At 32.6% G+C, this 18,027-nt stretch overlaps 3 protein-coding genes across 8 annotated transcripts in view; 1 reads left to right on the top strand and 2 right to left on the bottom strand.

The window, feature by feature from the left end:
• LOC124307408 (fasciculation and elongation protein zeta-2-like) overlaps window positions 1–18,027 on the bottom strand; it is a 396,278-nt gene that overhangs the window by 261,745 nt on the left and 116,506 nt on the right. The window lies entirely within an intron of this gene.
• On the top strand, window positions 201–5,237 carry LOC124307335 (ESF1 homolog). Its single transcript, XM_046768899.1, has 7 exons — window positions 201–915; window positions 1,020–1,198; window positions 1,363–1,473; window positions 1,596–1,796; window positions 1,946–2,165; window positions 2,289–3,079; window positions 3,984–5,237. The coding sequence occupies exons 1-7, from the start codon at window positions 216–218 to the stop codon at window positions 4,092–4,094; spliced, it is 2,313 nt and encodes a 770-aa protein (XP_046624855.1). The 5' UTR covers window positions 201–215; the 3' UTR covers window positions 4,095–5,237.
• Window positions 4,983–17,465, bottom strand: LOC124307338 (diphthine--ammonia ligase). 2 transcript variants are annotated; one of them, XM_046768904.1, is made up of 16 exons: window positions 17,400–17,441; window positions 17,240–17,318; window positions 16,702–16,938; window positions 14,492–14,676; window positions 14,343–14,416; window positions 13,664–13,844; window positions 12,640–12,731; window positions 12,483–12,573; window positions 11,623–11,797; window positions 11,131–11,298; window positions 10,562–10,863; window positions 10,311–10,472; window positions 9,945–10,110; window positions 9,653–9,754; window positions 9,337–9,435; window positions 4,983–5,920 (listed from the first exon to the last, which is right to left on the bottom strand). In XM_046768904.1, the coding sequence occupies exons 3-16, from the start codon at window positions 16,814–16,816 to the stop codon at window positions 5,913–5,915; spliced, it is 1,920 nt and encodes a 639-aa protein (XP_046624860.1). In that variant the 5' UTR covers window positions 16,817–16,938; window positions 17,240–17,318; window positions 17,400–17,441; the 3' UTR covers window positions 4,983–5,912. The 2 variants fall into 2 exon arrangements, with proteins under 2 accessions (XP_046624860.1, XP_046624859.1); XM_046768903.1 differs by lacking the exons at window positions 4,983–5,920; window positions 17,240–17,318 and having other exon boundaries at window positions 8,233–9,435; window positions 17,400–17,465.

Here is an 18,027-nt window from a genome sequence, read left to right as displayed (position 1 = left end):
TCAGGCCTGTATGTAAGACCGCGCGTGAGGCACGTGAGGTCTTAAGATAGGTTATGTCAAGGCGCCGTGTTGCACACAGTTGTTTAATTTTTTGCTCAAGAAATAAGGAATTTATCCTTATAAACGAATCCGACAGTAGTCAGTTGTTAAAACTTTACATGCCAGATTAGTGAATTAATTAGTTCTGTTCTTAGGTACTCTGCGTATCAATAATTATGGATAACGTACTGGATGATGCGCGATTTGCACATGTTGCAAAAGATCCGAGATTCAGACGCATTCCTAAAACTGAGCGAAAAGTAAAAATTGACAAGAGATTTCGGCCTATGTTTAATGACAAAAAGTTTCTTCTGAAGTATACTATTGATAAAAGAGGAAGACCGAGTAATCAGTCGTCGAATGAAAATTTAAAAAAGTATTACCATTTGTCAAGCAATGATGACGAAGAGTCAGGTAGTGATGAGAATGTCAAATCAACTAATATTGAAAACAAGGTACGAAAAGATGTAAAGGCTAAAAGTGTTACTGGCATGAACGGAGATAGATTGGATCATTTACAAAATCTGTCTGATCGAAAATCAAAAAGCAAGATAAAACGCACTACCAAAGTAGCCCATTTGTTGGGAAATGGAGAACTGCTGCGTACTAAAACCCAAGCTGACAGTGACTTAGTATCAGAATCCGAAAATGATGAAAATGAATATTCTAAATCTGAGAATGAATTGGAATCAATTTCTAAAGTTACTATGGATTTTGAGAATGGCGCAGATCCATTGCAAATTAACAAGTCTGCCACGGGAAGTATACCGACTATGATAAAAGAAAAATTAAGAGACTTAACAGTAGATTATGCTAGAGGAGAAGGCACTTTACTAACGGAAAGTTCATCCGAGGAAGAAAGCTCAGATGAAGACGGTGAGAAAATTTAGATTAGGAACTCTGAATACAGAGAAACAACAGTCCAAGATTCTAAATACAAATGATGAATTATGCGATATAATGATATTGAATATTTTCAGATCAAGAAAATGAAATAGATCATGATTGGGGTGAGCTAGATAGAGAAGCTGAAACAACAGATGAAATAACGAATAGATTGGCTGTTTGTAACATGGACTGGGACAGGATTCGTGCTGTTGATTTATTGGTTCTGTTTAACTCATTTTTGCCAAGCAATGGTCTTATTCATTCTGTTACGGTAATATAGAATCCTGAATACAATTATTATTTCCAAAAAAACTTTAGCCCCCACATGTACTTACTATTGGCATAACTACAGGTATAAGGATGAATATTTAGCATGTAGCCACGACATCACCTTTCTCAAATGTCTTAAATTTACTAAAAGGATTAATTGTACAGATTTACCCGTCAGAGTTTGGTTTACAACGGATGAAAGAGGAGGAAATAAGAGGCCCGATTGAACTGGTCGAATCAAAGAATAACACTCAGAATTTCAAGGAAGATGATGAGGTGATTTTGTCTGAATACATTTTTACTTTTGTTTTTATGACTGATGAAAAAGTGTTGTATTATGGTTAACAAATATATCTGCCCGGGCAAGTAAGATTTGAAAATAATCCTGCTTGTTTTAGAACGAGGAAGGGACAAAATACCACATGGAAAAATTAAGGCAGTATCAATTGAATCGATTAAAGTATTATTATGCAGTAATAGTTTGCGACTCACCCCAAACAGCCAATAAAATTTATACAGAATGCGACGGGATCGAATATGAATCTACAGCAACGAAATTGGATTTGAGGTTCATACCGGATGATACAACTTTTGATCAAGTACTAAACATTGCAGTCTTTTTTCAATCCAAATGTGACAATGCAATTTGTATAAGTAATTAGTTCAATTTGAGTTGTAACAGTGATTTGTTTATCTCAAGTTATCAAGTTTATCATTGAAAGTAATTCGAAATCAAATTTTTCCATAGGAGCCTAAAGAAGTCTGTGATAAAGTACCAGAATTGTCGAAGTATCAGCCAAGGCAGTTCGTTACTACTGCATTGCAACAAGTTAAAGTAGAATTGACTTGGGACGAGACAAATCCTCACAGACAAGAAATTGCAGAAAAACTTAACTGTGGAAAAGTTGACGACATTGATCCCAGTGATATCCGTGCATATTTAGGAAGTGGTTCTAGCAGTGAAGATGGTAAATTTTATGCTATGATCAAATTAATATGTTGACTCTGCTGTTTTCTATTGATCAAAACCAACTGCTCACTGTCAATGATTGAAAACAATAAATCGACTTTTCTTTTCTTTCTTATCATAGACTCCGATGAAAATGAATCGAAAAATAACTCTGATGAAAGAGACCTAGAATCTGACAATGATGCAGATCCAATAGCAAAGTACAAGTCACTTTTACATGGGATCGAAGAGCAGCAAGAGAAAAATAAAAATAAAGGTATCGAAATGGAAATTACATGGGGATTAGGAAGCAAGGCCAAATCTGAAAAACTCGTTGCTGAAAAAATGAAGAAAAAGGAAGAACTAACGCCATTTGAACAATACCTTGAAAAACGTAAAGCAAAGAAAAAATCAAAAATGGCCGAAAGAAAAAAACTGAGAGAGAGCAATGAGAATGCATCAGATAGTGATAACAGTGAGGATAGTGTGCCTTCGGATATTGACATGGATGACCCATATTTTGCTGAAGAATTCAAAAATATGAAACCAAAATTGAAAAAATCTTCGAAAAATCAGATTGTCAATGATATAAATGATGTTGACAAAAAGCAACAGGAGGCTGAGCTAGAATTATTGCTGATGGATAAAACTGAGGATGCAAGACGAAAGCATTTTGATATGAAGAAAATTGAAGATAACGAATCTTTGTCAAAATCTAAAAGAAAGCGCCAGAAAAAGATGAATAAGTATTCAAGTAAAGATGAAACAGTTGATGATTTTAAAGTCAATGTTTGTGATCAGCGATTTGAAGCTCTATACTCATCTCACCATTATAATATCGATCCTGCTGATCCACGGTACAGAAAAACCAAAGGAACAGAAGCCTTGATAGAAGAAAAATTGAAAAGGCGAACTGATGGCAAATTAGATCAGGTAAGGCTCGCTCATATTTTTGGTACTGTATTCACGTATTTACCCATCCAAAAGTAGTCTGATCATATAGTTTCATTTTCGGTTTACATTAATAACCTATGCTCTGTGATTGATTACTCTCTTCTGTTACTATTCGCGGCTGATGCCGAGTTGTTGAAAGTAACAAAGTCTCTATATGATTGACATTGGTGATCTGTATGTTGAACAAGTAGCACAAGTCAAAGGTTTAGGTGTTAGTTTCATTGCAAACTTTCTTACAAAAAACACATCGACTATATGTATTCAGGTTTTACAGTGCTCAAACCAGGTAATTTTAGGCAAAGTAGGGAGGTATTTGGATCCCAATCCTTTTGAACAGTCCTGACAAGTAGAGCAAAATTAAATATACACTATGGTGTCCGTTATTGGTCGTTTTGGAATTTTCCGATTGCACCCCAATGATATTTTCATATTACAGAGAAAAAAAAACCTGTAAATTACATTGAAGTATTCGATGTTTTTTCGAATGTATTTGTTTTTCACAAACTGAAATGAACTGAAAAAATCAATTTGATGCATGAGAACAATACAGGGTGTCCCTAAATTGCCTCCCACGGACTAGCCACCATGATACCTCGTTAAAATCCAACCGAGAATTTCTTTTCCGGAAGCGCGTCCGACGCATAGTTTTTGAATTATAAGCGATAGCGCTAGGCCAATCAGAGTGCACCATTTCATCTAGATTTGCCGCCACGGAAATTGCTGTTTTGTTCGTCTGGGTGAATTATTATTATTCGTTTACGAATTAAATATCGGCACCTCCCCTCTCTAACCCCCCCTCTCTATCCCTAAAACATTTTCTTCCCATTGATCCATAGTAAATTAATGAATAAAGTACAGCATGATTATTTTCAAAATTTTTCAGGATCCCGAAAAGAAGATTAAAACTGACAAGAAGTTGAATGCAGAGTTGAATGCGTTAGTAAAATCAGTAAAAAGAAAATCTCAAAATATTTCACAAAGAATAAAATATTAACGTGTCTACATTTCTAATTAGGATATATCTGCAACTTGTACATACATACATACATACGGTATTTATAATGGCATGGAAGATCGAGTGTGCATGCGTTGACACATGTACAGATTTTCCATTAGTGAACGGAGCCCAGTGCGCACTACGAAACGTTGCCAACCTATTTGACGATTGGTTTCCAACCTTTTTGTGACGCCCGTCATGCTGTTGACGATCTATGGACATCCATCCTTGGGAACTTTGGGTTGGCAGCAGTTCGTGGCGCACTCTATCTATCCTGTTCACCATAAATTCATCGTATAACAGTATAAAATATTAAAAACTTCTTGACTCTTAATTTGTTCAAAATATTAATTTTTTTTCTTGCAATAAACAAAGAATACAACTGACATACTTAGCGAAAAATAAATTTGCTGGAGCATTGCACCCCTTCCAAAAATATCAGGAACTCGTAGATAGTTTGTGTGCATCAAACGCATGCTGGTTAATGAGCAGTTATAATTTTTGTTGTAATTGCATTATTCTGTTATATTGAGCTGCAAATTGTATACAAGTATAGATGATGAATAATCATGAATGATAAATCTAATATTTGAAAAAGTGTATACAGTTTTTGGAAAATTCATAACTATACAATTTATTAAAATTATTTCTCACATTTAAGTTTCTAATAAGCGATAAGTTTCAGCGTAAAAGTTGTGTTATAACCATTGTATCAATATCTCTTATTGAAATTGAAGATATCTGTTCAAATTCATAGCCAATCTTACATATATATATCTATGATTCCCTGAATATAAAAAGTACGATTTACACACAATAAAATAAGAGTATGAATAGAATAATTTCTTGAAAATATATACCACTATCCTTACTTTTCGTCCGGGATACACCTCAGTTTCGGTTTTTTACATATTTATAATAAGGCAGCAGCCCTTTATTCCACACTTGGAATTGCGGTTAAAATGAATTTTCTACATGCCTCCTTCATTTGGATTTATGGGGGAATATTTACACTGGACCTGAAGCATCGATAGGTTGGATGAAAATGTAGACAGAAACCGAAAACTTCATTGTATTTGTGGGTGATTATAGATGAAAAATCCGTTTAAATTAAAACCCTAGCTGACCCTGTTTTGAAAATACCGATATTTTCCATTTTTTACCTATATAATCTGGTTTTTAGTAAATAAGCAAGACAAGAAATATTGATTACTCGCGATCATTAATCCGTTTTCATGTGTAAAATTTTTAATGACATTATAAACGATGCATGGATACATATTAATATAAATAAATAAATAAATAGATATATCGTTTATAAGACGTGGTTCGCACGGATCCGGTACGCGATTCCTAGGGTTTAGAGTATTCGGTTCATTTGAACCATAAATTACAAAGGGTTTCTTAAAATATAACAAAGCAGTTCGTATTGGAGGATTTTATTCCGCAATCTTTTTTTTTTTTTTTTCTTGCAGAAATGATCACTTTAGAAACTTGAATTTCGTTTTTTGTCCCAAATTTTTCAGAACAAAAAGAGTAAATGTCCGAACCATTGTGAAGTAATTTGAAGCAAATTGGTTAACCGTTTTTGAGATATTCTGTGAAGCGACTTCAAATATGATGTTTTCAAATAATCGAGCTTAAAGTTTGCAAAAAAATATGTGGAATGTATATTTTTTTTAATTTACCATTAATCTGCAATTGCAGGGGGACAAAATACTTCCTCTACAGCTGCCGCAGCATCTTCAGTGGTTATTCTTGCGTCAATTCCTCATTTGCCTGATTTGGTGCTCTTGCCATAATTTCTCTTTCTTCCTAAATAACTGACCAACAAATTATTTTCGGTACTGATTCTCAAACGGTTAGAATATTTTTTACGATCGTAGTGTACGATCACGTACACTGTGCGGCTAATACTGCTAGATGCATTATTCCTCAAGATATTAGGATGCCTTTCATTCCAATCCCTATCACTGGCATAGTAAAACAGATTCTTGTATTTATTTCGTATGCGTTAGATATAGGTACATAAGTATACGAGCAAGTGGGTACGCTTTCGGGCTCGCAAGAACACTGTATTTCCACGTTGAATCCGACACCACGAGTACAGGTTTTTGTTATTGTATAAATTTCTGCTCCGTATTCTGTGCATCTCACATTTTCACAGATGAATGAAAAACCGGCGATAAAATTTAGAATAATATAATCAATATTATGGTTTATGCTTGGTTCTGAATGAATTGATTATCGTACTTTTTTCGCTGAAACACATAACTGCCACCTTTCCGGCTACGTTGCTACGTACAGGCAGCTTTTTTTTGAGTTGACCTTTGCAAATTCCTCTCGCTTTATCTGCCTTTGTCATTTTATTGCCACTACTTTTCTTGGAGTCCAGTTGACTGTTAATTTTGATAAAACTGCGATGTACAAGAAAATACTATTCACTGCTTAAAGTTAACAGTAGACTAACACTTTAGAAAAATCCGGTCGGGATACTCGACCACCTTTCGGTGAATCGCCCATACCTTTAACAGTTTTTGGAATTTCGTCATGAAATTTACGCACAATATTCTTCATACTTCAAACTTCCAGAAAGATGAAACAAAAAACGTTTTTTTGACAATTTTACTCACATGATCCCCCTTAGAAATAAATTGACTTCAGCATAAATGAAAACTGGCAAACGAAAGTTGTAATTGTCAACAAGAAATTTTCCAATCTTGTAAAACTGCATGAAAATTGATATTTTGAAAAATAATATGCAAAACCAATTTTTCTTTCATTTAGTGACCTTAGTTTCGTGGCCTTATAGGCCTTAGTTGATTATTCAGGCCTCTGTTGAATACTAAAATACGCAATTCACAATAATAATAATAATAATTATTCTTAGTTTTTGCGCACAAAGGTAATAAAACAATCTCATCATTCATGGTTTTGCGATCCATGTCTCTTCTTGTTGAATTTCCGTATAAATAATTTGGGTATCCCCGTTACAAGATGGAACAGACTTTATACATTAGTGGATTTCGATTTTTTACATTTAAGGATAAGTTTCAATTTCAAATCTGTTATAGTTACAATAATAATACATGGCTTTACTCTGTTATCACATATACACTATCCTTGGATAGTATTTTAATAACATTGCAATCAACGTTTCTAATATTATTTCTTCAGTAATGAGTTAATTAGTCGTAATAACATACAAAGCAAAATATATAATAGGCTCCCATGATTTAGAATAATAGATGTTCATTACTTCAACGTATCAACTGTCGGAGTAAATTGTCCCGTTCTCTGTATTAAATTTTACACACCTTACTTTCTTTTATTTGAAACAATAAGTAAACAGTGACACGTAATTAAAAAATGTGGTAAAGAACACGCGTGTAATAATCCGCACAGATGATGTGTTTTGAAAAAATAATAAGATTTTGACCAAACTTACAGCGAGTTTTAGATAATTTAAAAGTTTATAGATTGTGATCAGCAATCAGCAAACACCACACAGAGGGAAAAAAAACTTATTATTAAATTAAATTGAGATCAATTTCTTGCAAATATCGAAGTATATGACATCTTCAAAATACACCAAAAAACAATTGTCTGAAACCCTATAATAAATCCGCATTTTTTGTCGTAGGGCTTCTTGAAAAAATTAAAAATTCATGTGTTTAAAAAGTGACTCTGATGCGGCATACTCTTGAGCATCAGGAGCCCATCGTGAAATAATCAGTCTATCCATCGCTAATGTAATCTAGGATTGATCTTAATAAGAATAGTGTTATTTGTTGTATGGAAAACAGGTTAATTAATATTTATGAATATATATGATCAAATAAGCCTTATTTTCACTGTGTTTTGTCATTTCAGTTAATGACTATGAAGGGTTTTTGAATTCTTGAAATGAGAAAAACTGTATCCTGACATTATTTTTTTTGTAACCATACAGAAATATTGCATTTCTAAAGTATTTTGGAATAATGTGGAAACACATAACAGAGATCGCATTTTACTTAGAAGTAAGATGCATTTTTATTTTCATCCAATGTGACAGTTTAATTGTGACATTACTTTAAACGTATCTTATAATTGTAGTATGTATATCATATTAATGAAATTAAACACTATTCACTGAATATTAACGAATATATTATAGGGTAACAGCAATATCCAAACGCATTCTTTTCCTTTAATTCTAAATTTAAGTAAAATTCATGAGATTAGGTAGGGTATCATACAATAATTCATAATAACCAATAGTTTAGCTCCCTCTGCGTGGAAAGAGTTTTTACATCGCTAGGAATAATTTATTAGCAAACTATACTCATTACCAATTTACTGGCTAGTGAGTGAACTCAAAGTGTTTCAAGGTAATATCAATTATACAGTAAAAACGTTAAATTAAGTATATAGCCAATACTCCTGACAATAATTGATTTATAAATTGTTTATTTCAAGTGTCTAGAGTTTGAGCAAAAATGCATTCATGAAAAATGCTGCTGTTACGTGTATGAATACCGCAATATTTTCAATATAAGTCAAGGACTTTAGGGCTCAATACAACTAAACAAGAACTGACATCCTACTTATATATGCCAAGTTGACTTTGAAAGAATATTCAGAAAATAATTCTTGAGATAAAATCTTTCAATCTGAAATTTTATTGAGTTCAGAAAAAAACAATAAACTGTGAAAAAAAGTTTTGCACAAGGAAAATTGCTAATAGTTAGAGTAAATTCTATGTAATATTAGGTGAATTTTGATTTTCATTAGAACTGGGGTGAATCTACAGTAAAATATTATACAGTTACAAGTAACTAACTAATTTCAGAAAATTTGTACTCGAGCATTATAAAAAATGAAAAACTATATCTATTCAGAAGTTTCCACTTGTAAACCAAATAGAAAAAAAAAAGAAAAAAATGAAAAATACATCCGTTTGGGCATTGGCTCTCTGTAATAATCGGTAGATTATCAAGCGTTTCAAAATTTATATAAATAATTGACCAAGTTATTAAGCAACAAAACTATTATTCGTGCCTGATACCACAAATTGATAAAAAAGTGCTGTAATTATGAAGATGAGTCGTTGGGATTATGGTGGTAACTATATTTCGGTTTTCAAAATTTGATAGAACGCTTTGAATAAAATTTGGTCCTGGTGAGCTACCCACTTTATAAAAAATTCTTAAATTACAGGTAGGATTTATAGTTTGTGAACCTTTCGTCAACTTACATAGAAGATATTCGAAAGCTTCTGTAAGTTCGGCTGCGTTAAGTTCGGCAAAACTTAGATTTGTGTCTACCGCCAGGTTTCCCATTGAATTTGAAGATCCTGCAAGTTAGTAATCAAATACTGAACTATCAATTGTTGATGCGAATAATATCAATTAAGGCATCTTTTAACTAAAGAACATAATATCATCAACTAGTTGATTCACTCAACAAATTAGATTAAGGTTCCATCGTTTACCCAAAACTAGTACTTAACATATTTTGATTCCATGCAAATAAAGTCTTCAACATCTAATTAGGGAATATTATTTACTCACCAGTCGACAGGTAACATACAATAGCAGATACGTTATTCTCATAATTCCATCGTCGCCTTATGGCAACTTTAAAATCACCAACACATTTTCCAGTTTCTTCGTCTATAATGAAAGTGAAAACGCAAATGTCAGTAGTGTCTAATTCGGATAAAGTAGTTGGGAAACAAAAATATGTTGTAACACTTATATAAAGTAATGAGGGTGATTTACATGTATTGAAAGTAGAGGTCAGCTTTTATGAAAGTAGTAAATTAACATTGTTCTCTCAAGTTTCATCTATAATTTTACTCACATTCGAATCGGTTATTGTCCCGATGTGCCCAAACACACCATTCGACTTTCGCACCTCGAGGCAAGTTTGGTACAACAACGTAATCTACAATTGCATTATTAGTTCGTTTTTCCCATTCTCTGCGTGCATCAGGAATATAACTAGGATGTGTTGAAAAACAAATACCCTGTAAGAGAAGATGAATTCAAGAATTTAATATCATGGGCATATCACCAATGATAAATTATTGAATGAAAGTTACACGATTAACTAATTTAGATGGCTGTAGATTACAGTTAATTTGTAAAAAAAAAAAATATAAAGTTTACAAATATGTATTGAGAGTTCTCTCTATTTATGTCTGAGAAACCGTTCAATTCTACTTACCTGTACAATATCTCTGAGCTGTGTATTAGCATCCATTGCTTTAACAATTCGATTGATATGCCTCAATGTTAACCGACATTGTCTTTTGATATTTAAATCCAACATCGTCATGCTCCCAGGAACTAGTGGTATTTGTCCAGCAACAGAAATAATATCTCCAACCTAAAAATGTTTAATCATTCATAAGCGATCAGTTTATTTGCTATTCTACTACGTATGAGTTGAAAACATAAAAATAAATCATTACTTACACGAATAGCTTGGGAGTATGGTCCAATATTAGCAGGCGCCCAATTACTTATACTCTGTACATGCATCGTGTGCCTTTTGTGAACTTTGTTGTCTCCTATTTGTGGAATTTCTTTATATGCTAAAGCATCTAAGACGATAGGTACGTTTAACGGGCACTCAATGCACACACGTACCGGTGGATTAACATTACTCAACCTCGAGATGTAGACTTCGTTTATTAATAAATAGTTCGACATATCTTTTAAATACAATGTTACTGCAACAATATCTGAAATCTTAAGCTTTTCTGTTTCGACTAGATCTGAAAAAAGATTGATATCATGATTTTTAGATCATTCTCTCAGAACTGATTGAATCTTGCCAATTGATAAAGAAAATATCGGCCACAGCACAAGCTGAACTTTTACAAATATTTTAATTACACAACTAGATGTTCAACAATAGAAAAAAATTAAATCAGTATTCTACAAATTATATTATCTACTGATTAGATAATAGGATATTTTTCCCCATCACATATATGGCATTGACTTAAATTGAATAGTAAGAAGTATTAAATTTTACCTACTGCTTAATTTGTCCAAGGCTTCCTCTGTGGCAAGTTTTGGATCAGAATTTTTTCCAACAATTCCTCCAAACCAGAACCAGCCAGTTTGATTTCTATTTGAAACAGGTACATCTGGATAATCTTCATCATCATACATAATTTCCATCGGACTTGGTGGGTTGAATTGACCTAAGAAACAGCAATTTCAATTTTCAATATTAGAATACATGATGTATTGAATGACAATAGACTTTGTTTCTATTACTTTCGGGGGTAATTTCATAAACAAATTTGATACGCAATAAAGCATTACAAGAGAAAAAAGCAATTAGAAAAAACTTGACGCCAAATTTATTTCATGGATGATTAAATTGTTCAAAATTTCGTATAAAGTACACAGTAAAGACAGTAATTTTTCATTTAGATACTGATGTGTGTTTCGAAATTTTTGTAGTTGTATTCTGTGGTAAACTTCAAATATCGTTTACGATATGTATTATAAAACCAATATACCAGAGTTTGATGTCTTTAAGGATTTGTTATCACTTTCAGATTCTTCGTTTTCGTCATCCGATAAATTACAGCCATCTTGTAACTCTGGTCTGACTATTTCATCAATATAGTCAGATGGGCCCTTTACGGATACCAACTGTAACCTTTCTTGCAATGATAATGCCTCTATACCATTCTGTAATATTATCATTACGTTAATTAATTGTTATGATAATATGTGAATTCTGATGCTATGACAGGTTTAATTGTTATTTACATGCATAGCAAATACAGTGCATAACTTTTTCTTAGTGACAATATTAAATATCATCATTGATCCAGTTATTCATTCATTCATTAATACGTGAAGAAACATGGAATGTGATTTTTCAATTTCTGTTTATAAAAAATTGTTCAAGTTAAATATCTTCAAATTCACTGATAATAACATATGTAATCACGATTAAAAGGGTTGGGATAGTTTTCTCAATAAAACCTCCTAATGATAGACTAATATACCCTTCCAGCAAACATTGTTTAATATCAATTGAGAAAAAAAAAAGCTAAATGAAATGAGCCTTAATCTACCCTGGTGTACAATCTCTTGAGAGCCACTTTGAATCAGATTAAGAATACTCAATATGTAATAATATTTAGCATGAACAGTGCAGTATTCCTAAGTCAGATGGTCTATGATTAATTACTGGTAGTTGAAATTCCAGTATCAACATTAGAAATACTGTAAGATTCTGAATGTACAGTACAAGACTATTCCCATCCTTTCCAAAATACAGACACAATAAATAAAGCACAGCAATGGCTGTACTATAAATCATGTTTTAGAATAATTCTGGACGGAAAAATTGCTTATTTCCACTTACATTCTTATTTTGTAAATGGATCTTTTTAAAATTCAGGTATCCGACAGGGGCTATGTCATCGTTAGAGTGAACAATGCTTTCATACTCGTCTCTGAAAATATATAAATATGTTTTGCTACTGATTACTCTCTGTAATACAAGTTTAACTTTAACTTACATTATAATGCTTTTGATAAACAATGGACAGTCTAGGGTAAAAGTCTCGTACTCTCCACCCTCTCCACATATGTTGACCCCATATTTTTCTTTCTGCAAATAAAAAGAACGCTTGTGATATTTTTACAACAATATATGTTTACTCAAGTCGTACACTTACAGGGTATCAGATATCAAAGTGAAAGGTTAAATGACTGCATTTCAGCCACAGATGAGTTTTGATAAATTGGTAGACAACTAGTGTATTATTACAAACATAAATATTGTTATTTAGGAGTATAATAAAATGTATAAAGTTTCGTAAATTAAATGTTCAAATAAATATATGATATTGGCCTTGACAGGGTTACATAAGAAGAAATTACACAACCCAACTATGCATGTCCATTCTCATCTCTCATTCCAAAAATACATACAAGTGTGTGTTGTCAAATTATATGCCTAATGATAACTTTTGTTTCCTAGGCAAAGCTGAAGGTACTGCTTTCAAAATAGCTCACACGAATTTCACAATTAGTTACAGTCTATTTGGTTGTGCGATTATGAAAAAAAGAATTCGAATGTAATTGATGGAAATGAATAAATAACCACAACTGTTTGTGCAGTATAGATAATCTTTGATTTTCCACGATAGATTTCATTTTCACATTTTCATGTGAGCATTATTTCAAAGATGCCAATTTCATTCAATTGTTATAATATAATGGATATCATATTATTATGTTCTGATTTCAATTAAACGCATATTCTTAAAACATGGTATTCTGAACGTTATTCTTTTTTAACATAAGATTAGTTTTCTCGTTATTTATTCTACTTATTATTCTTTGTGTTTATTGGATATTTTATATTTTTACACAAATGACTCATTTTTATTCAAAAAAAGAAGAGTTTAGTAAAGGCAATTCGATTTCTGTTGAAGCTTAGGCGTTATTAAGTGAGTCAAAGATGTACGTGTAGGTTAGTCGCCGATTAGAATTTTTGCAAATGAAAGAGATTAAATATGGATTATGTTAATTACGTACTATTTTTGCAAGATGCGATTCCATTTCTGCAATAGACTTTCCCAAATGCCGGGGTTCAAGGCCTAACGCAGCCACTTTTATGAAAACTGCATTCACGGAGCACTCGATCATCTCCTTCAGTAAATCTTCCTGACCTCTTCGCCACAAATAGCATAACGAAACAAGGCCTAAGCGGCTGCACCTACAACAAGGTATACATTTTTGTTTTCCATTAACACCCTGATACCTTTCGCTCCTATCTCTTTTTGCAGGAATATAGTCAGTAGACATTGAGGAATGGACATAACTTGTTACTAGACAGAATCTCGGCTGCTTGTAACAATTTCTGTCTCATGTACAAGATTTTATTATTCTTTACTTGGCCTTTAAAAGTGATTGAGTGTTTCTTCAAATGTATTGCTAGCGTCGATCAGAACAAAATAACATCTTGATAATGAATAGTGGTGAATTGATTATTTTAAGCCGACTTGTACCACTAGCTTGGGTGAACAAATAGGCTATGAATATTAGCATTTCATGTCCGAATCAATGACAGGCCTTTTTTTCTAGAGTCTTGTTTACTTGCTAAGTATTTACAGAGTGATCGACAGAAATTCTTTATCATATCATACATTTTCAGATTACTGCGGTTAGTTAAGATTTTTTCCTACACTATTAAAAGTATCCATTAGATAGTTACACATTTTCGACGCGAATGCGTTGATAGTCACTCAGAATTGCACCAGAGGCAACTGCTTCTATATTTTCCCGCTCCTAAAAACATTTGTTTCATTTGAAACCTCTTATACACTCTCATATTAGCTACATTTGGCAAAAACGTTTAAATACCTTCACTTTGACCAGCAATCTGTACAGGTCTTCAACCTCATCGTCATCCGTAGGTGAATAATTCTTTTCCAACATTTTGGACTTTCCAAATGTTGGTTCACGGTATAGCGGTAAGCCGATAGCTTCACCTAAGTACTCTACTCCTTGGTGTCCAACGGTTTGGAACATGAAAGAATCTAATTCATCTATTGAGGTTAAGAAAAGAAGAAGTTAGTTCAGTGTTTGAAAAAATGTTTCTCGAAAAATTATTCAAGGCTTTAGTTTAACGAAGAGCATATGGAAACTCAGTGCATTGGATATTGTGTATAAATACATCAAATAAAAGATGAAAAGAGGATACTGCAGATGTGATTATTAATGTTGAACATTATTATACATAAAGTTAATTGCTGATATTGTCGTAGAGCATAGACTAGGAATAGACTAAACCGAAACGAAAAAGTGTACTTCGAGAGTTAAAATCTTAGGGGCCATACTTAAATTACGTAACAAACGTAAGGGAGGGGGGGGGTCAGACTCGATTGTTACACTTTGTTACGATACGGGGGAGGGGGTCTTTTGATGCTTGTACGTAATTTTTTGAATTGAATGTAAAATTTTTTGATAATTAATAAAAAAATTCAAACTGAATTCCCGCGCCAGATTCTGTTATAGCCAAACCTTTAACATTTTGAAACTAGCGTGCTGCGGTAGCTCTTGGCATTAGATCACTCAACTTACAGTAATTAAAACACTTAATAATTAATTAATAATTAATAAATAGAAGAATAATGAAAAATACAAATGATTTTAATAAAATTTTATGCTATTTCGTTATTTGATTCCGAAAAATTACGTACAATTTGGGACGGGGGGGGGGGTTGACATTTTGTTATGATCTGTTACACAGGGGGGGTAGGGGTTGAAAAGTTCTTCAAATTCCGTTACGTAATTTAAGTACGGCCCCTTATTTCAAAACATCTTGAAACTGCTTGTGACTAGTGATATATAATATTTGAAATTCATATGGATTATTGCTTGTATATCCTATTATTTTATTACACATGAACTTTATTTTATGATATAAGTAAAATTGATATTTCATTGCTACGTTTCCCTGTAACAAATCACTAGCAATATATTGACACTTTGTCGAATAATAATAAAAAAAAAAAAGAGAACAAGTATGAAAGTGAGAAATTATTAAAACTTAAATACAAAATTTCAATGTCTCACAGTACTTTGAATTATCAAGGTCCATTTGCAGAAGCTGATGTTATACCAACAACTATTTTTAGTCGATTAGTCATGATAATAATTGATCAAAATATCGGACAATTGACATTTAATAATTTTGAGTAACAGTTTTTTATTACAATATGTCAATTGTTGTACTGAATTATATATAACAATCAATTTCAAACCACTGATAACCAATAGCACGTAATTATAAATACAGAAAGTAACAGATGTATGGAACATTATGTAAAAGAGAACACATCTTGAAAAAGTAATGCTATTTATAACAAATTTTGTAAACTTTGTAATATCTGAGTTTACGAATTGAAATCAACAATCTGACGTCACACAAATGGCAAAGGAAAATGAGGTTGAAGTTTCTAACGTTAACGTAATTATGCATTTTGAGCGAAAATCACATCTTCATTATCATTATTTGGCAACTTTAGGATAGTTCAAAATGTACTGTATGATAATGAAGAAATATTTTGCAAATCCTTCAATCATGTCAAAAAAATTACTATTTTTTACAATTTTTTGTTACATTAATATTACTGATGTCAATCTCCATCAGTCCAAAAAACTTGAAAATACGCAAAAAAAAAATTCAGTGAAACAATATGTGTATAATTGATTAAATCGACGGATGAGGAACATGCGTTTTATCATCCTTGACTATGCAAAATAACTAGAAAATGATATAATTCAACACTCGTGTATTATTTTGAAGTACTAATGGCCCTTTATAACAAAGTTGGCTTGCAGGTACAATTGATCAATAGTATATAAATAACGTAACAAAATTGACATCACGTCTGAGATCAGGTCAGGCACTATTTATTTATCAGAAAGCATTACATGTTCGTAGATTGTTTGGATTTGAAAAAATTACCTCACCTTGCCTGAGAAGACTGTAAATCTCTATAAAAATTTTTATCCTCCCATCAGAAGGTTTCTATTTATGCCTGTAACTAGGTAAAACTAATACCTACCTTTTTCGATTGGATATAAGTTAGCCAAAGCAACAATGTCGTGGCCAGCAGCTATGCACTGCATCATATTGAAGCAGGAGTCTTTTCCACCGCTGATCAAAGCTACGACCCTCATTTTCAAATTTTTTTGCTGATGTTATCAGTTCTTTTTTGTCAAGAATTTTTTCCAAAGTTCCAAACTGAAATCTTCAAGTACCAGGGGTAATTGGTTGGCTGTGGATTATTTCAGGCAATCATCTGTTAAAAATTAGGAATATTTCGAGTATTATTGACAATGGGTTGAAAAATTACGGCAACGTATGTTATTGGAATTATTGTATGCGGACAAGTAGGTATCGTATATTGTTTATCGGTAGGAGCAGTGGCCTCTCAGTAATTAATAACAATTTTTGCAAACACACGAGATTGAATAAGTTACATTGATCAGCGGTATTATAATATAACAATAATTTTCTATCCTCATTTATCAATGCAGGCAAATATTTGAATCGTTTCAGAAATTATTATCAATAATCAAACATATTGCGAAAAAAGATACCTGAAACGATAGTACGTGTTTGTTGGTTATTGCCGACGATGAAAATACCCTGATCTATGTAATGTCGACTACTGTAAAACTATGGGAGACATGTTAAACCTAGTAATGATCGAGAATAAGCTGAATATAATGTCGAATTGTCAATAGATTCAGTATTTACATTAAAATTGGCTACGAAACCCACTGGGACGGCGAACTCCGTCAGCCATCAGCAGCCATCAGCAACTCACAGCAGCTGCAATAATGTCATCAGCGACATCTGTTGCGAATTTATTGAACCTACTAAAATAGGGTTAGTTTTAAATTATAATATTAATTTTACCAGAATATTGTCGATTCTGTCTCTCAAACCATAAGAAATAATCGAGCAAACCATTCCGATTAACTATGTATTGTATTTTAACGTTTTTCGTCAAATTTTGAGCAAAATCCTGTAAGGCGAGAGATTTACAGGTGAATACCGGTTGACCGTAGCGTGTGACGTCACCCAGGTATATTCGATGAACAAATCAGAGAATCTTACTATTAAAATATTTTCATTCATGCAACAGGTAGAACATTCAGGACATATATTTTCACTTGTCATAGAATAAAATTTATATAAATTACGGTTATGTATCAGTGATTTAAAAAAAAGCATGTGTCTCAAGTGTCTCCCGAATGGACCACGAGCTGATTGGTCGAAAGTATGTCATTGCCTACAAGTTTTGAAATCAACACGCGTAGTATTTCAGCTATTACTGAATAAATATATCGATGAAACGAAGTTCGGTTGGCTCTAAATAATA

This window comes from Neodiprion virginianus, chromosome 6 (assembly GCF_021901495.1).
Source record: "Neodiprion virginianus isolate iyNeoVirg1 chromosome 6, iyNeoVirg1.1, whole genome shotgun sequence".
Taxonomy (NCBI): domain Eukaryota; kingdom Metazoa; phylum Arthropoda; class Insecta; order Hymenoptera; family Diprionidae; genus Neodiprion; species Neodiprion virginianus.
This window is presented reverse-complemented; position numbering and strand designations above follow the sequence as displayed.

Excerpts from the sequence above, each read along its gene's own strand:
- LOC124307335 (XM_046768899.1), top strand. The coding sequence starts at position 216 with ATGGATAACGTACTGGATGATGCGCGATTTGCACATGTTGCAAAAGAT. Across the intron at positions 1,474-1,595 it reads ATTTCAAGGAAGATGATGAG|AACGAGGAAGGGACAAAATA; the intron begins GTGATTTTGTCT and ends TGCTTGTTTTAG. Across the intron at positions 2,166-2,288 it reads TGGTTCTAGCAGTGAAGATG|ACTCCGATGAAAATGAATCG; the intron begins GTAAATTTTATG and ends TTCTTATCATAG.
- LOC124307338 (XM_046768903.1), bottom strand. The coding sequence starts at position 16,816 with ATGAGGGTCGTAGCTTTGATCAGCGGTGGAAAAGACTCCTGCTTCAAT. Across the intron at positions 11,798-12,482 it reads TCCATTTACAAAATAAGAAT|AATGGTATAGAGGCATTATC; the intron begins GTAAGTGGAAAT and ends ATAATATTACAG. Across the intron at positions 9,436-9,652 it reads TGTATGTTACCTGTCGACTG|GATCTTCAAATTCAATGGGA; the intron begins GTGAGTAAATAA and ends ACTAACTTGCAG.